This window comes from Echinops telfairi, unplaced genomic scaffold, assembly GCF_000313985.2.
Source record: "Echinops telfairi isolate 266 unplaced genomic scaffold, ASM31398v2 ScPeMD7_5592;HRSCAF=6446, whole genome shotgun sequence".
NCBI classification, from domain to species: Eukaryota; Metazoa; Chordata; class Mammalia; order Afrosoricida; family Tenrecidae; genus Echinops; species Echinops telfairi.
In genome coordinates, this window is record NW_022109491.1 from 6,518,272 (window position 1) to 6,544,102 (window position 25,831).

The 25,831-nt window shown below is 55.2% G+C and overlaps 1 protein-coding gene across 1 annotated transcript in view; it reads right to left on the reverse strand.

The window, feature by feature from the left end:
* Positions 1 to 25,831, reverse strand: part of BCAS4 (breast carcinoma amplified sequence 4) — a 75,264-nt gene that overhangs the window by 46,096 nt on the left and 3,337 nt on the right. Inside the window, exon 2 of the mRNA XM_045295414.1 lies at positions 11,490 to 11,561. Within this exon, the coding sequence (XP_045151349.1) occupies positions 11,490 to 11,531 (42 nt within the window). The 5' untranslated portion in view covers positions 11,532 to 11,561. The remainder of the gene's footprint in view (positions 1 to 11,489; positions 11,562 to 25,831) is intronic.

Sequence of the window (25,831 nt, forward strand, 5' to 3'; positions counted from 1 at the left end):
GCAATTCCACTCCTGGTATATACCCCAAAGACGTAATTCCCATGTGACCTGGCAATTCCACTCCTGGTATATACCCCAAAGACGTAATTCCCATGTGACCTAGCAATTCCACTCCTGGTATATACCCCAAAGACGTAATTCCCATGTAACCTAGCAATTCCAATCCTGGTATATACCCCAAAGACGTAATTCCCATGTAACCTAGCAATTCCACTCCTGGTATATACCCCAAAGACTTGTGAGCAGAACGTCAAAGAGAGACTTGTACATCAATGTTCGTTATAGCACTAGTCACAAAATGCAGGAACAATCTAGCCACCACCAGATGAATGGATAGGTAAAACGATACCTGTAGCCAATGGACCACTAAGCCAGTCAGAGAGAGGAAGTCCTAGTCCACGCTGCAGTATGCATGGGGCTCAAAGACATTAGACTGAGCAAAACAAGCCAATCATAAAAGTGTATACAAAGAGGTAAGGAAAGGCAACAAAGTACAGGGAATAAAGTTTATTTATTTAGTGTTTACCAGGGATAGAGAGGAGGGGAAAGGGGCTTACGATGATGGGGAAATCGCATTGATTAAGGGTAGAGTTACATAGAGGTCTGGTGAAATTGCAGTAAGTTGTACACCTAAAAACTGAATTGTCAAAAGCTATGATAGACACATTGTCAACAGCCTTCCAACAACAAGAAGCATCTGCTGAGGCTGCTTATGCACAAATACTTCATGAGACTTGGTTCCTTGGTCTGGAGGTTCAGGATCATGGGACACTCTTAATTCATTGGCCTAATAACCTGCTTAGCGCTTCTGTTCCCCTTTGGTTGAGCAGTGTCTGGGGTCTTAAAAGTTTGCAAGAGACCCCCCCAAGGCACAACCTGGAGCCACAGAGGGAAAGGTGGGTCAGGAAGGGGAGGAGGAGACAGAATATGCCCCGTGAGACCAGAACCAGGTGGTGCCTCGCTACCCTTCCTGAACATTTTGATCAAAAATTCCACAGAGGAATCCTGATCCGGAGGAGGAAGATGCTGAACAGACTTTCAAATTATCTTGCACTCTTGGTTTTCTGAGCTTGTGGAGGGTGGATGAACCCCTCAAACGACTACCCTCAGATCATCCCTAAACCTTAAACCAAAAATATCCCCTGAAGTCCTTTTGAAAGCAAACAAGAGTTCAGCTTCACTAGTGAAAAATGGTCTGCCCTGAGCACTGTGCTTTTAAAAGAACTCTCTATATGGGGTGGACTTGATAGCGGCAGTTTGAAAGATGAGGTAGGGACCGTACCCAGGAGAAGGTGTCTATAGTAATGAAGGAGGAAGGACTTGGGGCAAGCAAGCACCTGAGAGTGGGGGCATGGCTTGAAGAATATCCTCAGGGTCACTACATTATCTGGTCCGTGTAGCAACTGTTGAATGCGTGCGGTGAATAACCGGCTGTGGCTTTTCTGACCACAGCCTTGAAACTCACATTGGAGGACTTTTTCCCCAAGGGTAAGAGAAGGTCGTGGGAGATGCTGATGGATTATATGATTCAGTTGTGAGTGATTGTTAACAGGGTTAATTGAATGAGGGGATTGGGCAGTTTTGACACTTTGCTGGACTTAAAATAAGTCGTTTAAGAAGCAAGGGCGGGGGGAGGCAGAAGGGAGATCTTGCAACCATCCAGAAAAAAGAACCGAGTGTGCCCTTTAGACAAGACCCCTAGGCATTGAACCTCATCAATCCAGGGGCGGAAAACTGGGACTCCAGAGGAGGGGCAGCAGCAGCAGCAGAGCCAGAACATGAGGCAGCATGGTGGCTTCCTGGCCCAAGCACCCAGGAAGATCCCTTGTGGAGTGGGATGCCTCCAGGCACCTAATTGGTCGACTAGGTTTTGGGACCTACTGAGTAAGAACTGAGTTCCTCTGGGGGGGATGCTTCTGGCAGAATGGTGTGCCCTTTGGGCACTTGTCAGCTGTGCTAACCTAGGTTCCTGACACTGTGTGAGCAGGGCAGTGGCCTGGCCAAGGGCCAGAGAGGCAGGCCAGCCTGCAGGCCTGGCTGAGAAGAGGCTGTCCTGACCAAAGAACTGCACCCTGAGTATTCCTGATCCTGGATTACAAGACTGTTATTTTCCGTGATAAACCCTATAATTGTATTGTCTGAGAGACCTCCGAGGCTATTACAGTGAATTCTCCAGTCCAGCAGCACGGGGGTCAGAATTGCCTGGAAGGTGGACTTGTGTCTGACCTCAGCCTCACTGGGATCAGCCTTGGACTGACAGGTGAGAGACTCCCTCTGGCTGTGCAGTTGGTCAGAGAAGGTTTGATGCTGCCCTATACATTAAAAAAAACAACTAAACAAATCAGTGTTTTGCTGAGCATATTCTCCACAGCAAAATAAAACAGAGAGAAGGCAAACACAACCTCTATGGAGCACAATGCTACTCTGACTACATGAATCGGCTAGAGGGCAACTGGTCCTTGACAATGATGCTTTTAGGGAGCTGTCTACACCTGTCCAGAAGGTGGGCTGTAATTTCTTAGAGGGTAGAGGGAGATCACTGGGGGGGCAGAGGGAGGGTGGGGGTGCTGAAAGACCTTCCAGAGGTGTCCCTTGCTTCACCATGAAGGGCTGGGCCCCAGGACAAGAAACCAGGCAGGTAAAGAAAGGCTCATCAAGGGGGTATGATACATGATGCATAGCCAAGAGTTCGGACCACACGTCTGAAGCCAATCCTGAGCAACAGGATTGCTTTATCTTCAGCCTTCTTTTACAGGTAGGGGCAGTGAGGCAAGCTGGCCCACCGTCAGACTGCAGAGCGGGCAGCTGAAGGCTCCAGGTGAGGCGGAGACCCCAAATGAAACCGAAAGCCCAGCCAAGCTAAGTTTGGGATCATTCCCTTAAACAAACAAATGTCTGACTTCTTGCAAGAAGTTAGAAGACCTGGCCACACTGAGCCCAGGGGCTTGTGGCCACCAGGGGCTGGAACTGGATGAGAGCTGCCCGCCCTTTGGCTGGCCCCACAACCCCCTAAAGTCTTTCCAATATGGAGTCTGTGGCTCACCTGTCACAGTCCTTCTTATAGGGCAACCCAATGGAAAAGGACACATTTCTTTTCTCACACCGAACCCTCTTCCCATCTTTGTCACCCATTCCATCCCCGGAAATGGGTGAGTTTGCCGGTCTTACGGGGCACGGTACTTAGAGAACCGAGGCCCAGGAGCCAAACTCGCTGCCATCGAGTAGATTCTCACTCAGCAACCCTTAAGACGGGGTAGAACTGCCCCTGAGGGTTAGGAAGTAGAAAGCCTTGTTTTCCTCCCACATAGCGGTTGGTGGTGTCAAACTGCTGACCTTGCGGTTGGCAGCCCAATGCGTAACCCCCCTCTGCCACCAGGGCTCCTTTGAGAGAAGTCGAGATCATTGCTTTCAGAGCCTCGGCGAGGACAAATCCCCGGCCAGGTTCCGCACACCGGGTCTGGCTGATCTGACCCCAGCCTATTCTGCCATCTCTCCAGGGCTGGTCTCGGGAGCCCAGAAGTCTGGGCAGCGGGTGCTGAGGTCACTACAGAGCACAGACGCAGACGGCTGTCTGGAATGATTCAAGGTCCCCAGGGAGGGCCAACCCAAATGCACTTGACCCCAGAATATACACCCATATCAAATGCAGCTGTTGGGCTGGAGCCAGCAGGAAATGGGGTCGGTTGGTGTGAGAACAGTAAGAGCCTGCTCCCTGACGAGGGGCCCTTAGAGGGGCCAGATGAGCAGCCCCGAGGCCCCCCGGGAGTCCCTGAGCTGGAAGGCCTGACACACACAGTTGGTGACCTGTGGGCAGCATCATCAGCTGTGGCCTCGAGCACGCTGATGGCACAACCACGGCAGGAAGAGGTCACTGCGTGTTGAAGGAATCCCATGGAAGTCATAGTCAGCCACATTCTTCTTTTGGCTTTTCTTTTCCTTCTTATTGTTAGGAATCACAAGGGACCAGTCCTGGGATTGTGCTCAGAAAAGTGGGCGGTTAGCCACACAGAGGAAGACCCTCCCTGAGATGGAAGGAGCCAGTGGCTGCAACCGTGGGCTCAAACGTAGCAATGATCGTGAGGGGTACACATGCTGTCTCAGTCTGCTACACGCAGGGTTACTCCAGGTAGCTAGACCAGGCTCCGTGGCAACAGCCCTGACGGCAGCCCTGCTTGTGAGAGGTCACACACTAGGCTGCAGGGTGGCATGAGCTGGGGCTGGTCACTGACACGTGTTCAATGTTGTGGCTTCCTGTTCAAAACCAGGTGGCATTTTGAAATGAAAACAAACCAAATAACGAAGCATTTGCATACATCAGAACCGACTTAGCATAGGGTCATTGGGGCAGGGCGCTGTGTAAGTGGGACCTCCTGCAGTTTTTCAAGGAGAGTAAAGGACAGACATTCAGGTGGCCCCTTCAGTGAACAACTCCGTGGATCTGTGAGTGTGTTGACAGAGATGAGGCAGTGGGCTCCTATAGAGATTCACAGCCTTGGAAACCCACGGAGAAGTTCTCCTGGGTCTATGAGTCAGAATGGGCTGAGCGGCAGTGAGTTTGGGTTTCCAACCCTGTAAGCATCACCCAGATGAAGGTACAGAGATCTTACCACCAAGTCTGTCTCCCTCATGCCTCCTCCCACCCCCAAGCGTGGCCTCCCTCCGAACGCTAACCACTAACCTCACTTCTCACTGTTGATTCCATCTCATAGAGACCCTAGTGAGCAGGGCAGACCTGCCCCTGTGGGTTTCCGAGACTGCAACTCTTTGTGGGAATAGAAAGCCTGGTCTTTCTCCCGCCATCATGGATTCATGTCAATGGAACCAACCGGCATTTCTTGCTGTGTCAGCCTTCCACCCAGCATCCGTCTCTGCCGTTGTGTCCAGCAGCTCGTTCTTGCTCGGTGCTGTGAGGTATTCCACGCACGAAGAACCAACTCACTGTTGGTGCACTTGGGGGCTGCGTTCAGTTTGTGTGCACGTCTGGGTGTGAATGAGCTTTCATTTCCCTTGGACAATCACCTAGGTCTAGAAATGCCATGACACAAGGCTAAGCATCTATGTATTTCTTTCAATGGCCTATTTCCCAAGTAGCTGTACTATCAGCAGTCCATCAGCGCTGTACAAGAGCTCCTGTTGTCTGACACCTTTACCAGCACCTGGTATTGCCAGTCTTTTACGTTTCAGTCACGCTAGTGGATGTCAAGTTCACACCCTGCATCTGCATCAATTCCCCCCAATAACTCTTTGGAAAAGCTGATGGTACCCGGCTATCAAAAGCTATAGCACCTGGGGTCTTAAAGGCTTGGAGTTAAACAAGGGGCCCTCTAGGGGGGAAGCAACAAAACCCACATGGAAGAAGCACACCAGCCTGTGTGATCACGAGGTGTCGACAGGAAGTGGTATCAGAAGTTCAAAAACCACGCATCCAAATTGATATGAAGGGGACTGCATGTCGTGGAGACCCAAAGTCCACCAGCAAGACCATTAGACAGACCCTCTTAGCAGGGCCTCGTGGAACAGAGGATAAATCCAGGGTGTGGTGTGACACTGATGAACCACATAACCATCCTCCACTTCTTTCACACTTCCTCCCCTTACCATTGTGGTCCCCATTGGTCAGGTATGCTCATTTGTTCATTTAAGATCGCTCAGTACATGGCAGTCAAGAGAGATGACCCCTCAGAGACACTGACAGGAGCAAGGGTTCCCAGAGGGCACGGGAAGTGAGAGGTGGAGGAGGAAGGGGAGAGGGGGGAATTGATAGCATTGATGATTGTACCACTTCACCTGATGGGACAGAAGAGAACTGGAAGGGAAGGGAAGGGAAGCGATATATTGTAAAGAGTAAGATATGTCAATAAAATATTATTTGAGAAAAAAAAATTTTAAGATATAAATAACTCTTTAGAGGTGGCTACCAGCAGTATATTAAACATGGCTAAAAACGCTTCACATGCCCTCCAGGAAGGGGTGGAGGCAATATTCTCTCCCTTGTCATAGAGAGTGCTATGTGACCGCTCATGGAAGCAGCAGTAAGAGATCAAAGGACACACTGCACTGGGCCAGTCTGCTGCATGAGACCTCGTCACAGCGTGGACCAGCACGGATGTGACTTTGCGGACTCAGGTGCACCTGACCCAAGTCATGGCATTTTCCATTGCCTCATAGGCATGTGACAGTTGGACACTGAATCAGGAAGACTATAGAATGGGTGCATTTGGAAGATGATGCTGGAGAAGCGCGGAGCAAGTGCCATGGATGGCCAAAAGAGCAAACACATCTCTCTTGGAAGAAGTGTGGCTGGAGTGCTCCTTAGAGGCAAAGATAGACAGCTAACTACTATCCTAACTTGGAAAGGGCACTGTGTCCACTTCCATACCCAGGCCCCCAAAGACTGGGCAGCTTCCACTTCCTGACTCAGGCATGCTGGCCCAGGAGGAGGCCAGACTGCCATGGGGCGGACGAGGAAGCCCCAACTCAACGGGTGACTAGGCTTAAAGGATGCCGGGAGAGAGGGTCATGCTAACCAGTCCTCAATTACAGTAGCCCCCCAAGTCTGGGTACTCTACCAGCAGAGAGGAGGAAGCACCTGAGACATTTCTGCTCCCATGGGGGCCACGTGGTGCAGCGCCAACAGTGCCTCGGTCAGTCCCTGGCATTTAGCACATCCCGGAGGGGCATCACACAGTCAGGTGGCCATCTTCATCTACACAATACATGGATTGTTGCTCTACATCACCAATTTTTCCCCCTTCTATTCTTTTTAAATTTTCGGTTGTGATATGCCTGAAAGTTGAGTGTGTAGGCTGGTTTTGCGCTCCGTCCCGACCCCTCCTGTTGTGTGACCCCGGCTGCCATCCCCACGTCACGGGGCTCCTCGCTTCCTCCTGCATGTCCCGTTCTCACCTCCTGTCGTCCTCCCCTCCCCCCTCCCAGCTGGAACCTTGGGCAAACGATGCTGCCCTTTGTATCTGGGATGGCGGACCATTCCCGCCTCACCCGCGCTCCTGTCCACCTTGCAGGCTTGTCTGCTGCTGGGTGGCGAAGGGCCATCAAGGGTCCCCACAGTCTCAAGGTGGTGAGTCAGCCTGGTCTTTCTCATGGTTTGGGGTTCTCTCCCACTCTGCCCAGCTCATCCTTCTGTGGTTCCTCTCAGGGGCTGTTGGGCACCACTTAGTTCTTCTGGGCTCAGGGTCCTGGATGCCGCCGTTCAGGTAGGGCCCTTAATCCTTACGACTCTTTTCTATACCACTACATTGTGGATTTGCTTGATGTAGCAATAGATAAGCGAGCCACTGTGTCCGTTCTTCAGTTAAAGATAAAGGTTTAGAGAGGTAGAATGACGCACCCTAGGCCCCCCAGTGGGGAGGATCTGAACAGGAACTTAACTGAGCACAAACAGTGTATTCGTCTAGATTGACCAGAGAAACAAACCCAGAGACACTCACATGTATTAAGAGAGAACTTTATATCAAGAGCAATTGTACATTAAGAAAACATTCCAGCCCAGTCCAGATCAAGTCCATAAGTCCGATATTACCCCATATGTCGATAGTATCCCATACATTCCTCTTTAGACTCATGCAGCCATGCAATGACACTGAATGAAGGAAGATCACAGGCCAGTGGATGGGAAATCTTGTGGATCCAGTGGTGGTGGAAGCAGCTCAGCACTGGCAAAGGTTTCCACATGGTTCCTCCATCTCTAGGGCTCTGGCTGCATCAGGGTAGCTCCATGTGGCTTGTCATCAGGAAGAAGCAAAGAGTGTGTCCTGCTCCCAGGGAGGAAGACAGGAGTTCCCAGAATCCTCAGGAGAAGGCCATGTCTGCATAGAGGCCTCATTGGCTATGGCCTGATTGACAGGCAAGACTCCACCCCTTCACAAGTTGACAGGAGATTATATAACTGCCACAAATGGTAAAAATCTCGTCCACTGAAAGGTGAATGGTTCAAACCATTCACGGCCTGGAGGTGTGCTATGTAAGGCGCCGGCCTGGGAAACCTTCGGAGCCGCTCGCCTCTGCACATGTGGGGTCCCCATGAGCTGCAACCCGCTCAGTGGCAGCTCACAACGAGGATGAAGTCCCAGCAGCGCCCAGGACCAGGGTTGTGAGCCCCCATCAGAGAGAGTGACCAAGGACCTGCTCGCTGGCGGCTGCCTTGGTGCCTCGCAGAGGACGCTGGACACAAAGACCAATCGCTGGGTTCTATTCAAAACGAAGCAGCTGCACCTGGACTGCGCGGCAGAGCCTGGCTGGTCTCACGCTGCCACCGTGAGCCAGGGTTCCTGAGGATGAAGGCAGGGACCCTGTGGCCAGAGGGGTCCACGGGCTGGCAGCACTCTGGCGTCCTCCGGGGACCCCGGGCTGGAAAGGGAAGCGGTGGTCCTGAGGAGCTGCCCTGGGATGACCGGGGTCCTTCTCTATGGAGCGCCGGATAACACGTCAGACGCAGAAGGCCGCACGCTGGTGGCTGTGGTGCAGAGGGGTCCCTACAGCACACGTGGCAGCCGCACACAGCATCTGTACCCTGCTCCACTGAATCCGTGTTGTAAATCCTAACCCTACGCCTGAGGTGAGAGCCGCTGGGGAGCGGGCTCTCTTTGTGAGCTCGTTGGGATGAGCCTGTCTCAGGTGACCCATCTGTCTGTGGGTTTCCGTCTGCACGCACCGCCCCGTCGAGGCACAGTGCCGCTCATCCTCGTGCCTCTCCCAGTCCCGGCAGGCCTTCCTCGGAAGCTCGGCGTGACCCTGGCTTCTCTCACTCACGTATCTCAGACTGAGCAGGTCCAGAGGCCAGCAGCACAGATGGGGTGGGAGACACATGGTGCCACGTGAGACCGTCAAGGAATCCAGACACGGAAGCTGAGGAGTGACAGGGACCAGGGACCTTTCTCCGCAAAGCACTCAGGGAGAGAGAAAGTCTTCCCCTAGCAGCGGCACTCTGAATTCTGACGTCAGGCGTCCTCGATTTGTTTTTGCTAAAACCACCCATTTGGGGTATTTCTGACGTCATGATCCTAGGTAACCAAGCAAGCCTCCAGGCAGGGACTGCGAACTCAAGGGGCCTCCGGGTGCCACGGAGCCTCCTGCAGTAGCAGAGCAGACCAAGCACATCTTCGCAACGTGGGCACCCTTGGCTTGCAGGTCACGCGGGAATGGTGTCCACTTTCACAAGAAAGAGTTTGTCCGTTTCTTGAAATGTGGGGCGCTCTTGGTCTGGCTTTACTTCTGCGCTTTCAAACAAATGTACGGAATGTGCTTGACACAATGGATGGATGGATGGATGGATTGTGATGAGTTGTACGAGCCCCTCAGTAAAATGATAAAAATAAATAAAAGTTGCCGCTTTCAGTAGGTGTGATAGCTAGGTTTATTGTGACAACCTAGCCAACAGGAACGTGTAGGATTAATCAGGATGCAGTTTGATTGGAGGGCAAAGAGATGAGTGGTTCTGCAAGTCCCGCCCATCCCCACCCTCGCTCTCTGCTTTAGCTACTTCTCTGCTTCAACCTGCGAGCTGCGCTCCCGGTGGGCCAAACCAACCCTGGATTGTGTTGTTCGAGCTTGAGGCTTCTTCGAGACCTGCTTCGCCCGCTGCTGGTGCCGTATACATCGCTGGAGCTTGAGGCTGGTGGATCCTGTCGCCTTGCATTGCCTGGGTTCAATATCCCACCAGGGTCTGCTTTGCTAAGCTCCTGAGCTACTGACTGTTGCTGACTGTGGGCAGACTCTGCCTGCCTTGCCCAAGGGAGGACTCCGCTGTCTGCTTCCTTGACCTTGGACCCAGCAGCCCATGTAAGTTGAAGGACTTCCAGTATAGTAACTGTTCCATGGAAGTGAGTTGAACTGAGCCCTCTGTGCTGCTGTGTGGACTAATTAGCTGCTATATTCCTTCCCGCTGTATAAACCTATCTATCTAAAATCACAAGTGTCCTGGTTTTGTTTCTCTAGAGAACCCTGCCTGGTCCCTCTGCCCGGGTCCCCTCCCTCCTTGTCTGCTGAATTCTGTGTGTTCCTCCTTCAAGCCCGGAAGTGGGCGGGCATGCCCTGCTCTGCCTGCCCATTTCCCAGGCAGAATGTAATGCCTCCAACCAGGGCTCCCTTTGTGCCTTCAGAGCATCCCCCTGACAGCGCCGGCTAGGAAGTCCTGTACCCAAGTTGGTGTCCCGAACAGACTGGGGGACAGAGGGGGATCCCTCCAGCTCACAAGGGTCTTAGGCGTGAGAAGGGTGATGAAGTACAGATGGGCTAGTCCATTGAGAGTCTATCTAGCTTCTCTGCTCCCACTTGGACCCACATCTAGACTCAAAGGCTGGCTCTCGGTGGGGAAAGCCACACCGATCCTCTGGGGAGCGCTCCTCATTGTCCACTGCTGTCTCCCCAGAGGCTGGGCCACAGCAGGCACCCAAAGGCCTGCTGGGTCAATGGGGACTATCATGGCGGCCACCATGCTGGGGTGCTGATGCTAGGGGAAAATCAGAGGCAGAAAGCATTCTTCGTACTGTGCTTGGTACACAGTGGATATTCAACCAACATCGAGGACTGTGGTCTGTGATTCCTTTGGCGCTCACAAATACCTCTCAGGTTGGAGGCCTGGGCTGTTGCTCAGGCACAAATGGAAACCACTGGGCGCAGACAGGCAAGCTCTGACCTCCTGGGCAAGGCGGAGCCTGGTCCCAACGCGGAATCACCCCTGGGGTCTCTCAGGAAGGAGGCCCCGCTTGGAACCCTGGTTTGCCTTTAAGGCGCTTGAGAACACCCATAAAATTCCATCTCTGCCCCCAAGGGCCCTGCTAGGCCCTCACTGGCAGCAACTGCGACAGAAGGGTCGCAAGGAGCTTTCCAGAGCCTTTGGGTGGAAGCTGTGCCGTGTGAGGCCTTCTGAGGAGGCTGTCTTCCACCTCCTTGCCTGCCTAGCCAAGGGGGCTTCAGCCCACGGGGCAGGGCAGGGGGCAACAAGCCGAGGGAACAGGATTCCGGAAAGAACTCCATGCCCGATCCTGCCCCAGGCTAGTGTGGGCAAGAGGCGCCTCCCGTGGCTCAGAGGCCTGGAGCCATTTCCTGCTGTCTCCATGTTTGCACTGCGAACTGCACCGAGCCAGGGGAAAGTTAAATATAGTCCCAGCATCCCCGCGCCGAGCGGCTCCCCGCATTGGTGCCGAGAGTGCCACCTGGTGGCTCGCGCCGGGCTCCTCGGTGGGATAAGAGCCATCTCAAGGGAGGACGCTACCAAGATGGCCGCCCCAGGAAGCACTTGGGGTGGAGAGAATGTGTGCCGGGGAGGGGAGGAGGCGGGAGGGAAGGGGAAATGTGAGTGTGTGAGTGTGTGAGTGTATGTGTGTGTGTGTGTGTGTGCGCGCGTGAACACAGTTTCCCCCTCACTGCCAGCTGCTCCCCCATTCCTGGTTGCTAACACACTACCAAAATGGCTTCCTCAGGGAACTTGAGACAGGCAGGGCGGGGGTGGGCAGGGATCCCACACTCACCATGTCCGTCAGCCTGCAGAACTCCTCCAGCCGGAGCAGCATCCCCTCGACGGTCTCTTCCACCTCCTGCACCTGAAATGACAAGATCCCGGAGATCAGCACCTGGTTTCCAGGGAGACAGATACCCCGTCTTTCTTTTTTTAGGAACTGAGTCTTGGGATGATGGGCCCTGTCCCTTCTAGACCTCCTCCCCCTTTTCAGCACCTCTGCGGCCTCATGTGCAGTGGCGGCCAAGGGCTGGGCCACACCAGAGGAGCGGCATAAAGTCTGTCCCCGCTTTATGCCGCCTTCAAAACAGACCGGACAGACGTTTAGGTGCTGCCGGGAGAAAATCCATCTTCTGTATGGTCGAGAACACCAAGCACAGAGGGGCCGGAAGCTGCCCCCAGCGGATGAGCCCTCAGCCTCCAGGCCCACTCCTAGGAAGACTGTGATGAGCCAGCCACAGGCTATGTGGAGTAAACCTATCTTTATAACCACAATAAAATGCATGTCCTTCAGCAGAGGAAGTCCTGGGACAATGGCGACCAAACTGTTAACGGTTAGGGGACAGGCTTCCACTTCAGCACCGACCTGGTCTGTCGGTTTGTAGGATCAAGGTGGTCGGAGCGTGGCTACGATGCTGGAAGCTATGCACTGCTGCTTCAAAGACCAGCAGGGTGGCCCACGTAGATAGGTTTCAGCGGAGCTTCCATACTTAAACACACTAGGAAGAAAGGCCTGGCGACCAGTGGAAGCAAGCCCTATGAACCCCAACAGAGGAGGGTCCAGGGCAGAGCTGGAAGATGAGCCTCGAGGCCAGAAGCCACCACAGGTAGCTGACACGTAGGAGCGACCACAAAGATGGCACCAAACCAGGCACCGGCTCATCCCGTGACACTAAAGAATTACTCTTGAAATGGATCCATCTTGAAACGCGGATCAAAGTGGTCATCCTGCTCTTCAAGTGGCCACCCCATCACAGGTGCTTACTAAACCCAGGGAAAGGAGCTAACCACAAGGTCAACAGTTCAAAACCAACAGCCGCTCCGAGGGAGAAAGATGAAGTTTTCTACTCCAGTAAAGCGTTAGTCTTGGAAACCCGCCCCTGTCCAGTAGGGCCACTGTGAGCTGGACTCGCCTGGCTGTGGAGCTGAGGCTGGGAAAAGAGCCCTGTGGACTGTTGTTCAGCACTGGGCTGCCAGCCTAAAGGTCAGTGGTTTGAGCCCCACAACCGCTCTGCGGGGGAGATGTGGCAGTCTTCTTCTATGAAGATAAGGGTTGTAGAGCCCCTCTGGGGTGACCCTAGCCTGCCCTACAGGGCCATTGAGAGTGTGGCATAGGCTTGACACCCACGGAACTGGCTTTGGTTTTTAGAGACCCTGGGAGCCCTGGTGGCGAGTTGTTGTGGCCCAAAAGGCTGGCAGTTCAAACCCACCCAGCGGCTCGGCAGAAGAAAGGCCCCTTGATGGGGACCTGCTCCCAAAAGAGGACATGCTAGCAAACCTGCGGACAGTGCTACCGTCGCCCAGTGGAGCTGCCCTGACTCGGAGGGGACCAGACAGTGCCACCGGACACTAAGCTCAGGGGAGCTGGAATTGGGGCATGAGGTTGGACAAGGGGGGCGGGAATGGCATATGTTACTACCTCCCCTCCCAACTTGCCGGGGCCAGGCGATCGCAGACAGGAGCGACACAGGCCAGCCGGGTTTGGGGCAAGCTGGACGGTGCGGCTTGTTGTTCTCGGTCGGCCCGCCGAAATGCACAATTGCTAGAGCGGTCCGTTCTCCAAGGGATGCCGGAGACTCTAAGGCAACAAGTTGTGTCCCGAGTTCGAAACACTGACACAAAGGACAACCCAAACAGAGCAAATGCCCAGGGGGGCAAGCAAAAGGTGGCTGTGAGGACCTGCCCGCTGGCTGCCAGCCTCCACTCGTCATCGTCGTCGTTGCCAGGGGCTGTGGAGTTCCTCAGACTCAGCGACCCGACCCGCGGTGCCACAGAACCACACTCACCCCGGTTGGGCTTCCACATCTGATAAAGTCAGTGGCCCCATTCATTCCCTGAAGAATGTGTGCCTGCTGGACCTGTGACAGACCAAGCCCTCTCCCCGCTCTCTCTACATTAGCAGGCCGGCTAATGTTCATCAAGAACACGAACCACTTTCTCGGGCTGCCCCAGGCCACGTAGGCGGTCCCAGGCATTTCTGGACAGGCCCAGTGGCCACCCCAACACATCACCCGAGCTTGCCCTCACCCCTGCGTCCCCCCGGAGAGCCACTCATGCCAGGCCCGTGGTCCGCCATCACCGCCACGGCAAAACAAACGGCGGCACAAAGCGCATCTTTCCAGTTGGCGCATAAATAAGCACCGAGTGCGATTTGACACTCTGGACCCGCACCTCGCAGTTGGCGCTATTTCTGCCCCTGAACGGGGAGCTGTGACGGGAGAGGGGACCGTGGCGCTGAGAGAACGGGGGGGCACAGGCAGCTCGCCCCCACCGCACCCCCTCAAGTGCCAAGGGAGATGACTGCACTGCACTCTGCCGAAGAGGGGGAGGCAGAAGGGAAGGCTGGCTGGTGGCTCCCTGTGACCTCACGGAGGGCCAAAGACAGACGACAGACAGACAGACAGACAGCTAGAGGCTCCCTTCGAACACCAAAACAAACCCACTGCTCTGAGGCCATGCCAACTCGTCCTACCCGACTAGACAACGTAAAACTGCCTCATAGGGTTTCCAACATCCTCCTCTAGACGGGTGCCACTGGCCCCACCTTTCTCCCTCCGAGCGGGCAGCGGAGGCATTCACACGGAGCACCTTCACCTCGGGGCCACCGGGACCTCCTCTCTCTAAACACAGGTGCAGACCACGGGACCCCCACGTACACCTGCAAAACTCGTGGGAGAGACAAGATCCCACATCCCGGCCGGAGGGGGCCCCCTTCTGCAGACGTTAGCTCTCTGCTGGTAGGAAATGCATCCGACAAGGAAGTCAGGGCATCCTGGGTTCGAATCCCGTCTTCTCTCTTGCTAGCAGCTGACCGTGGTCCCTCGGCTTCCCCTCTGCCCTTCTGAGCAAGCTGTGATGGGACCACCAGGCCACGTGGCAGAGTGGCTCTGAGGTGACCCAGAGACAAGGCGTGCAGCTAACCCCCTCAGCAGGTACACCGTGGGGGCAGTTTTCTGTACCCCTCTCACGAGATAACAGAACAGTGGATACGCAAGACAAGGGTGCTTCCAAAAATCATTGGGGAGAGAGGGAATGAAAGGCAGCAGTCGAGTCAAGCACCCCTGAAACAATGGTCTCTGGTTCCTTGAGGCTTCCTCACCCCCCACTGTCATGACCCAGTGCTGCCTCTCTCTGCGGGCTAGCCCAGGGCATGTACACAGGGACAGACACGAGCTCAGGACACACGGAATCCAGGAACAGGAATGGGAGTATCAATACCAGCAGGGTAGGGGGGGAAGGTAGGCAGTGCAGGGAGGAAGGGGGAACCCATCACGATGAGCCACACATAACCACCCCCCACACCCCAGGGAGACAAAAAACAGAAACCATGGGGGCAGGGAGACCGCGATCGGGTGTAAGATATGAAAATAATAATTTATAACTTATCAAGGGGTCACGAGGGTAGGAGGGGGAGAGGGAGGGAAAAAAGAGGACCTGATACCAAGGATTCAAATAGAAAGTAAATGTTTAGAAAATGATGGCAATGTATGTACAAATATGCTTGATACAATTGATGTATGGATATTCTAAGCGCCCCCAATAAAATGATCTTTTAACTGAAAAAAAGAAGAAAGAAAGGGTAGTGGAATTGCCCCTGGGCCGTGGTGAAGCCTCTAGGATATAAGAACTTTGTTGGCCCAGCCGTTGCCAGTTCACAGACCAGCAGGGTCACCAGACTCTTACAGACCCAGAAGAAAGGCTTGGTAATCAGATTCTTAAGACTGAGCCAGTGAACCTCCAGTGACCACGGTGGAGATCACCTGACATGGTGCCAGAAGACAGGGCCCTGGGTACGAAGGCTTTTCACAGCAGGCACAACAAGGGGCTCACACAGCATGCTGACCACAGACATGGTGCAGGACTGGGCAGTGTGGCATTCTGGTACAATTCTAGGAAGGCACTAAATGCAGGAGACATCAGTCCCTGGAGAAGGGCAGTCTGTTTGGGAAGCAGAGGGTCAGGGCGGAGAGGAAGGCAGCACGTGAGATGGGTGGTGCAGGGGCTGAGACCGTGGTAACAGTGGAGAGGTGGCACAGGACGTGTGGCAGTTGCATCATGTCCTGTCAACTGGGGCGAAGGAATGGAGGCTAGCCTGTCAATCAGGCCACAGCCAATCAGGCCTCTGTGTGGGCATGAACTTCACCTGAGGGTTCTGGGAAATTCTTCTTCCTCTTTGGAGGCAAAACACACACTCTCCCTAGGAGACATTCCTGTTGACAAGGCATATGGAGTTATGCCGATGGAGCCAGAGCCCTGGAGCTGGAGGTGCCACGTGGAGACCCACACCAACGCTGAGATGCTTCCACCACCACTGGATCCACAAGACTTTCCGCCCACTGGCCTGTGATCTTTCTGGACTGCGCGTCTTTGCATGTATTGCATGAGTCTGAAGAGGAATTTATAGACTGGTATCATACATAGGTGCTAATATGGGACTTATGGACTTGATCTAGACTGGGCTGTTTTCCATTTTTGTTTATTTTGTGTGTTTTTTTTTTGTTTGTTTGGGGAGGGATGTTTTCTTAATATACAATTACTCTGTGATAGAAAGCCCTTTCTTACACACACGAGTGTCTAGTCACACAGACTACGCAGACTAACACAACCGGGCAGTGTTCTGTGCCGGTGTACTCGGGGTAGAAACAGACTCTCATGGCACCTACGAATGATGGCAATAGCAGGAACGCAGCAGAGTAGCCCCCTCGCCTCCACAATGTCCCCGCTGGCTTTGTTTCAGGCAAACAACAGGGGTGTTTACGTAAACCCCACCCCACCTTCAGCCCCACCCCCCCGAGACAGAGGAGATGCACCAGCAACCAGCACCACCACCCACCGCTGCAGGGTGACCTCACGCATTCTCACAGGAACCCTGTCCGGTGGGTGCTGTCCTGTCCACTCTGACTCAAGGGGGAAAAGCACAGCGTAAGTCACTTGCCCAAGGCCTCGCAGCTGATCAATAATGAAGTCACAATTTGACCCTGCCCCAATCTGACGCTACAGTCAAGTCTGTCACCCCCTCAGATACTCCTTGGGAGAAAACATGTCATCTTTCTTGCTGCCCCGCCGCCGCTGTGGTCCCCCTCCTGCTCCCCAACTACCTAGGGCTTTCCCCCAAAGCAGGGGCTGTAAAAAAGCCGTGCTAAGTGGTCGGTGGAGGGAGGAACAGGCCCAATCTATTTCTAACCACAGGAAGGAGCGCAGATCAGCCACCCCACCATGCCCATGAGTCATTAACAGGACAATTTTCCCTCGAGATAATCCCCTAAATGGCCTCTGAGAGGGCAGCCTTGCAGGCTGCAGCCCACAGGCCTCTTTAACACAACCCCCCCCCTCCCCGCCCCCACCGCAAGCTCAGGAGAGTCTCGGTCCCTCGCAGCTCTTGGCTTGAGCCAGGCTCAACAATGGACTCCGTGGAGCCGAGTGGCTCCTGGGCTCCTCTCACACCCACCCGGAGGGAGGCAAACAGCTCACTTTAAGCAGCATTCAGGGCACAGCCGGCCCTGTGGCCCCTGCTGCAGGCTCTCTCCTTCCACCGCCCCTTTGCCAGCATGCCAACCATCCAACAAGGGGCTGGCCCTAGCCCACCAAGCACCGGGCACAAGGAAACAGAAAACCCTTCCATCCACGGTCTCCTCCAACTCAGCCATGGGCATGCTGTGCACCAGGGGCTCAGAACCAACACCGTGGAACATACTGGAGTCTCCTCCCTCTCAGCCCCTCTCCCACCCCACCCCCAAAGCCACTCTGCCAGCAAATCCTCCTCGGTCTACCCTCAGAACGTCTCCCAAGTCTGTCACTACCACCCGGCTTCAGGGCACTGCCACCCCTCACTGGGACCGGTGCAATAGCCCCTTCTGCCCCACATCTGCTCTGTCCCAACAGCATACATGTAGACGGCGGGCAACACACACCCCTGCCAGTCTCAAATGTGGAAAGCTCTTAAAAACACAGGGCTCCAAAGGAGTCCTGAATGGTTCCATTTCATGTCAGCTTGGCCAAGCTTCTCCCAAGATATGATTCTAGCATCGGGCGGTCAACCCCAAGATGGGATCTTCAGTGAGGCAGCCGGGCAGCTGTGGGAGAACGGACCTTCTCAGTCTTGAGACAATTAGTGGAGTTTCATGTATAGTATAGGCTCTCAGTATAGACTGACCGTGTGTGGCAGCTCGTGAGCCTCTGTGGCTGGGTCGGAATCCTGCATCGGGTCCATCAGCCTCCTGTCACATCGCCTGTCGACCTCAGGTTCGTTCAGCTGGGCATTCACCAGCCTGGGGTCTCCCTGCTTCACCTTCCTGCTTCCTGTTCATCAGCCCCTGTGGCTGCAGGAGGCAGGAGACGCCTCCAGCTGTAGTCTGACCCACAGACTAGAACCGGACGGGACTCGCCCACTTCCACAGCAGTGCAAGTCATTTCTTTTTTTCCCCAAACCATTTTATCAGGAGCTAATTCAGACTTCATTGTTGAATCAGCCATGTCTTGATAGAAATCTCTATGAACACACACACACCAGTGACATCGGTTTCGCTTCTCTACAGAAACCAGACCGACAAAGCAGTGATGAGCTCAGCTACTGACTGAGGCCAGCAGTTCAAATCCAGCCAGACGCTCCAAGAAAAGCCCTGGCGAAGGGCTCCCGCGATGGACAGACCCAACCCCAAGCCGCAGCCATCAAGTGGACGCTGACTGGGAGCAGCCCTCCAGGGCAGGGTGGGCCATCCCCATAGGGTTTCCCAGGCAGTCAATCTTCACGCAAGGAGGCTGCCTCTTTCTCTTGCCCAGAGCTGGTGGGTTTGAGCCACGGGCTTTAGGGCAGACAGCCGATTGCTTAACTGCTATGCCAGCAAGGCTCCTCCTGTAAGGGTGGCAGGCTAGGGGTGCCTGTGGCAGTTCTGCTCTGTTACGGGTGGCCAAGAGGAGGGAGTCTACTCAATGGAATCTAACAGCCACATAAGGACCGAATGAGACGTACCTGTGGGCTCAACGTGGCCTCCAGGCCTTAAAACACAAATACATGTGAGGTCCACAGTGGGCAGGTCCCTAGTGATGGAGAAATGTGTGGCTCCGAGGGCCGTGACGGGTGACAGCGAAGAGGTGTGTGGTTCTTCTGGGCGGTGAAAATGTTCCAACATGAACCGCGAGGAGAGTTACCCAATTCTGAAGGATACTACCCCGCCCTGCATTGTACGCTGCAAACAGGTCGATCACAACACACGTGAATCACAGCTCTTTAAAGCTGTGGAAACACACAGGAACAAAAACACTCCAGAACCTTCTAAGACCTATTTGGCCTTGGCCAGGAACTAGGCCACCTCTTGTCACAGTATTTGCAAAGAGAAGCCAGAGGGTTGGGTTTTTGTGTGAAAGTCCCATGTTTTAAAAGTTGCACTTTCTTATCAAATCGCCGAAGTAGCTAGGGGGCACTTCCTCACAGCCAGCTTCCCCCTGCCAGGCTGGGCCGGGCCAGTGGGTCAGGCAGGAGGGGAGAAGGCAAGTGTGTATGTGTGTGTGCAGGGTGACATCTGCTTCTTTGAGAGCTCACCGGGGCTCCCCATACACAGAGTGGGTGACAGCAAACACAGAGTGTTCTCCATGTCTCAGTTGGCCCCTTCCCCCGGATGGACCAGGCAGCAGCAGCCTGACCTGGGAGTGGTGGGGTGGCGGGGGTGGGGGAGGCAATGAAAGGCAGGAGACCCTGGGCTGGTCAAGCCCAAAGAAGTGATTCTCCAAGTAGTCTTAGGCGGGAGAGGGAGACCAGGCCAGGACTCGCAGCTTGTACCCCGGTGGTCCTCCCCTCCCCACTCGGGAGCTTCGCATACCTCCCTCCCAGGTCTATGGAGCTTCCAGCCCACCTTCCTGGTGCCGGAACCTCCAAGCTTGCAGGCTAATGGTACAGAAAGCACTGGTCAGTCCACTTTACTCATCTGGACCCTGTCATGGCCAGTTAGGTCAAAGAATGTGGCTGTAAGTGCCATCAAGTCGGTTCAGACCCATAGCGACCCCGTGCACAGAACAGACCCCCCCCCCAGGTCCCGCACCACCCTCACCATTGCTCCCGGGCTCGCTGTTGCAGCTCCGTGCCCATCCATCTCCTTGAGTACCCTCCTCATTCCGCTGCCCTGTTACTTGACCAGATGTGATGCTCTCTCCAGAGCCTGCTCGGACAACACCTCCAGAGCATGTGAGATGAAGGCTGGCCATCCTCGCCTCGAAGGAGCACTCTGGCCCTACTTTCTCCAAGCCTGGCCTGTCTGTCCTTTGTGCAGTGCACGCTACTTTCAGTATTCTTCGCCAGCACCACAAAAGAGGAGCTCGCCTTTTCCTTTTGTGGTGGCTCCAGAGGGAGGTCCTCCAGGAGACGGACTGACGGGCTGAAAGCATGGGCTTCGGTGTGACCAGGGCGGTGAGGATGATGAGGGACTGGGCGGTGTTGGGTCTGCTGTGACGGGGTCTCTGTGAGGCAGACCTGCTCAATGGCACTGAAGAGCAAGCACACATGGAGAGGAGCCTGATGTGGAAGCAGGGGAGGCAGCGGGTGGCATCTGGGATACACCTGCCAGACGTGTATCCGGAAGGAGGCATAAGAAACGCCAGTGGTCTTGGTGGAGAGATGCAGGGATGAGGACAGGGCTAAGAGGAAGCTTGCTCATCATGCTGTGGCCACTGGGGCCTTCTGCATTTTGTCGCATGCGTACACTGCTACTGTGAGCTGTCGCTCAGCGGCCGACTCGTGGTAATGCCCAAGCATAACACAAACGCTTGCTACCCAGTCCTGTGCCACCCCCGCCATGGGTCAGGGATCAGACCGGTACATCCACAGCATGGTCAGGGGCTGGTTTGCAGAAGTGGATTGCCAGGCCTTTCTTCCTGGTCCACCTTCGTCTGGAACAGTGGTTCTCAAGCTTCCTCATGCCTCGATCTTCAATGTTGTGGGGACCTCCCAGCCACTAAATTATTTCCGTTGCTATGTCATCACTGTCATTTTGTTGCTGTTATGAATCAGGAAACCCCTGTGAAAAGGTCGTTCGGCTCCCAAAGGGAGAATCGAACCTGGGTCTTCCATATAAACGACAAGGCTGTCACGCATGGGGCATACAGTCTGTATTTTTAAGACCACACTTATGTTAAAAACCCCAAGCAGCTCCGGTTTCAGCTTTCTCTAAAAGAACCACAGCCACATTTCCCCCATGGCCACTGCTGCACTAAAGGAAGAATTTCTGATCTCAAGTGTATGAGAGCTGGTGACTCGTTGGGAGCAAGCATCAACCTCGGTGTCTTGCAAACCAAAAGCTGTAACCCACGGTTGGTCTGATGCCCAAGATGCAGAGAGGGAACAGTAATCTCCAGTCAGCAAGCGGGAAGGGCAGAGGGCCTTCTCTCGGGCTCTGATGGAGAGGCTGGAGCCCAGGGTCCATGCCTACAGCCCGCTCAGCACTGTCCAGAGAATAAATGGAGGATCAGTCGGGAGTGGGCCAGCGCCACTGTGCAAAGTATTTCTGTCCATCTCACAAACACTGTAAGAGGAGGCTCTGGGAGGGGCCCTAAGCCCATGTCCCACCACCGAGCCAGTCCCAGGGTAGGAGGGCTGGGGGCCCGGACACCTGGTGGAGGATGCTTTCTCCATCCTGTGCTGCTCCGTACCCAGAACTGTGGGTGCACAGCGAGCAGCTCAGGGGCATCGGGGGCCCTGGCAGGACTGGCACAGGTCCTGCTGGCACGCTCATGGGCGGGGCAGCCTTGCTTGGGTCCAAGGCCTAGGTTGGCACATGGGGAGTGTGGGAACGTCTGGCTCTGCAGGCCAGCTTCCCCTGGCTCCCCAACCGAACAGGCCATGCAGGTCACCTGCGGGCTTCACATGGCCCTAGAGGCCCCTCCCAAGCGTGCAGGCCTGACATCCGGGCAGCAGTGACGTCAGGATGTAAGGGAATGGAGCCAGGGTCTGTTCATTTTCTTTCCAAAGATCCCAGACCTCTCCAATGTCTGGCCACACTGGAGAACGTGCCCTGCGTAACCGCAGGTTCTCCACCCTGGCTCCACCCCCCACTCCTACCTGCATCTCCAGAGATTGAGGAACTGTAACTAAGTAACCAGACAGGCTCTTGGGGTGGGAGGTGGGGGTGGGGGTGTTTTAACCAGCACACGGTTAACTGCAAGGGGGGAGGTGCCTCAGAAGACAGGCCTGGCACTCTGCTTCCAACACCTCAGCAGGGAAAACAATCCCACTCCGACCGACACATGGGCAGGATCAACTCAAGGCAACTGGCTATTCATCCCTACATGAAACTATGTTACCAAAACACACAGAAAATATGTTGCGGGTTTAGACTGCGGTTGGAAACACTTTATGGAGCCCAGTGGTATGCGGCACCCAGCCGGGCATCTTGCTCTTGACCTGAGCATTGCGCCCTGGGGAGGCCTGCTGATCCGCACGATGGGAGCTGACTCACATTGTGGCCACAGCCCTGCTGGGTTCAGGGCCTCCTTAGGGCTCCAACCCTGCTGACAGGCATCGAGGTTACCTCCCATCTTTGCAAACCTGTTTGTTTTGCTCCACTGATGGGGTGGAGGCCCAGCCACAGGTAGCCCTTGGCCCAGACCCGGGCTGACCCCGACAAGATCAAACAGGAGGGCCTGGGACCAGGGGTAGCCCAGGCCCAGGCTGACCCCAACAAGGTCAAACACGAGGGCCTGTGACCAGGGGTGGCCCAAGCCCAGGCTGACCCCAACAAGGTCAAACACGAGGGCCTGTGACCAGCGGTGGGGGCAGCGGCTCTGCGGCTGGAAGACTCCCACGTCCTGCTGAGGAAGCTGCCTGCTGTGGGCGCCCAAAGGGACCCTGGCTCCTCACAGCCGGCCCAGCCCTCATGCCCTGCAATGACCACTCCCACCCAAGTTCCCTGCAGCTGCTCTCTGGGTCTTTCCAACCTGTTCCTTGCAGCCAGGAGGGCTCTCTACTCCAGAAACCAGATCCCACCAGGCTCACCCCTGCTCCCAGCTTCCACCCACAGCCCTGAGATTAAATGCAGGCCCTGCAGCCCTCCACCATGCCCTACTCTCCTTGCTCACCAGTGTCCACCCCTCAGGAACCCCTACTTCATCCTCTTACCCCGCCGAGTGTCCTCAGATTGCTAGACCTTTGCCCAGCTGGTTCCTTCCGATGCCCCTGGAAGGGTCCCTCAGGCACGAGGGCAAATGGGAAGAGGTAGCAGTCTGACTGTGAGGGAGGCAACAGGGAAGAGTGGGGAGTGTGGTGAACTGGGGCCACTAGTTGGGAACAAGGGCCGAGTAACGCTAGGTCTCCTCTGTCTCGGCCACCGCCCCTCGGTGCCAATTTCAAGGCATCTGCAGAGACTTAGAAGAGATCCTGGTGGCACTGGGGCTAAGCGGCCAGCTCCTAAGCACAAGGGCGGGGCTTCACCTCTCTGAAGATTGACAGCCTCGGAAACCCCATGAGGCAGCACTCCCCTGACCACTGTGAGCCAGAATTGACTCAAGGGCAATGGGTTTGGTTTGGGGCTTTTAAACCCACAGTTTAGTTACTCCGACAAGTCAGCGACTTATCAGCAAAGCCAGCTCTCCGAGGGCAAGCGTGATGGCTGCCTCACTGGCTTCCCCCCAGAGCCCAGCCCAGAGCCAGGCACTGGACAGCAGGGCTGTACAGACGGGAGGACAAAGCTCACACAGAGTTGCATCTTTCAGACCCAGCAGACTGTGCCCTGCGCCACCACCCACAGGCTTCTAACCCCAAGGTCAAAAAGGTGAGGCCACCCGGGGTCCAGTGAGGCTGCCCACAGACCCGAACCCATGTGTAGCTCGGACACCACAGGACAATCTTTGCTTCTACAAAGAAGCCGCCGCCTTCTCCTGGAAACCGGGGCCGTTTGGAAAGTGTACGTCCCTACATTTGTGAATGCTTCAGAGAACGTCCCCAAACAAGGGCAGACATTAACCGATGCCAGCCCGCCTATGGGGGAGAGAATGGAGGAGAGGAGGGCTGTGGGGTGGGGACACCTGGGAGCACGGACACTCATGGAGTCGCATCTGACTCAGTGACTAGAACAAGGCAGACCGGCCCCTCTGCACTAAACCTTTGCAGGCGTAGGAAGTCTCGTCTTTGCCCGCAGAGCGGCTGCTGGTTTCCAACTTATGACCCATGATACCCGCTGCCGGGACTTCTAACAGCACCAAATTCCCATTTTTAAACAAAAGCCAGAAACTCTAACCATTCGCCGCTTTAAAAAAATCCCTATGTGGACAGAACCACTCAGATCTGAATACTGGACCAGCCTCCTCCGCCCAGTCGTTTGCAACCACTGACGGCGCCCACCTGAGGCAGGAGAAGTCCCAGGTGCTTTCTGGGCCGCTCACTCAGGCAGAAGCCCCTGCCTTCCACTGCGTGTCTGAAAGCGCCGGCTTCCTTCCTTCCCACCCCTTCACACCTGCCCCACATCCCACAAAAACACCAGGGCACCAGACCCTGCCAGCGGGAGGCCCCGGAGCTCCCACCCCGGTGAATGAGTCCCCAGGCACCCACACCTCTCCCAGCCCTGCCATCTTGAAGCAGCTTCCGGAGGCCTCTTCTAAAACTGCCCCCAAAGAAGAAGTGAGAGAGGAAACCGAAAACCCCAAAGGCGCTGGAAACAGTACATGCTCACCTGCCTGTCAGGCTGCACGCACTGCCTAGCCTACCTGTCCTGCCCGGGACTCCAGGGGACACCCTGGGATGTCTGTCCTCTCCCCTTCCCTTCGGCCTGCTGCTCTTCTGTGTCCCACCCTGGCCAGCTCCTACTCACCCTACAGGGCTCAGCCTAAAATGCTGCCGCCTCTGGGAAGCCCTCTCTGAATGCACCCAGCCAAGGTGGCCCCTCTCTTACTGCCCCCCTTCCAGGGTCTCTGCACCTTCCATGGGGTGACCCTTCTGGCTCAGCTTTCTCTGAGGGACCCTCCTCCCGGCTAGCCCCAACACACAGTTGTGCAAGCTCCCTGGTTCTCTGTGCCGCCCCTCCCACGGTGGAAGCTTTCTCGTGATAATTGCCAGTCAGCGCCTGAAGGCAGGGACAGAGGTCTGTGCCTCACTGAGTTGCTGCTCTGGGAGCGCACTCGGAAATTGAAGACATGCCCTAGGGCAGCCTGAGCCCGACTGCCCCAGCCCCATAGACAAGCCTACTGTGACCCTGGGAGAGGGGTGGGGTCCCTTCCCAAAGCAGACTTTCTCTTTCCCAGCTCCTGCATCCATTCGGAATCACGCAGTGAGCGCTGGGATCTGTTAATAATGAACGTGGCTTTAAGGAGGGGCTGCGCATGGCTGCTGGGAGTCGTTTCTCCTTGTAAATAAACTTCAGCAAGGGCTCTAAGTGGGTTTATCGCTGCTTGGAGCTAAGGGAGCTCAGGCTCTTCATCAAGGCCCCGGGAGCGCCAAGAGCCAGGGAAGGAAGTCAGCACGAGCAGGTTCCCAGCAAGGCCGGCCCTAACAGACAAAATGAAGCTGGGGTCTGGCCGCTGGGCACAGTGACATCACACTGCTGCCAGCAAGGGAGAGGCGGCTTGCACGAGTGAAAAGTTGGAAACCACCTGCACATCCATGGGGGGGGACGGGCTCCAAATGATACTCAAAAACTCACTGCCATCAAGCCGATGCCCAGACAGCGGCCCTATAGGGCATGGCAGAATTGCCCCTAACTCTTGACAGGAGTAGAAAGTCTTGTCTTTCTCCCGAGGAGAGGCTGCTGGTTCTGAACTGCTGACTTTGAGGTGAGCAGCCCAATATAACCACTATGCCACCAAGGCTCCTCCTTCCTAACAGTACATCTGTGAAAAGCCACGTGGGGTCCTTGGGTGGTAAGGACCATGAGCAAGCCTGGCTGCTAACCAAAGGCTGTAGGTTCGAGTCCCCTCTGGAGGTGCCGCAGCAGAAAGGCCTGGTGATCTACTTCCCAAGAAGCAGCCGTTGAAAACCAGTGGAGTGGGGGGAGCAGCTCTGTCCTGTGCCCCTATGGGGGATCGCTGTGAGTTGCATTTGACTTGATGGCTACTGGTTGGTTTGGCTATGTCACTTAAGACTGTTGGAGACTCTGTTTCCTCAGCTATAAAATGGACATAATACTTAAGTCGCTGGGTCCATGCTGAACGAAATGACAT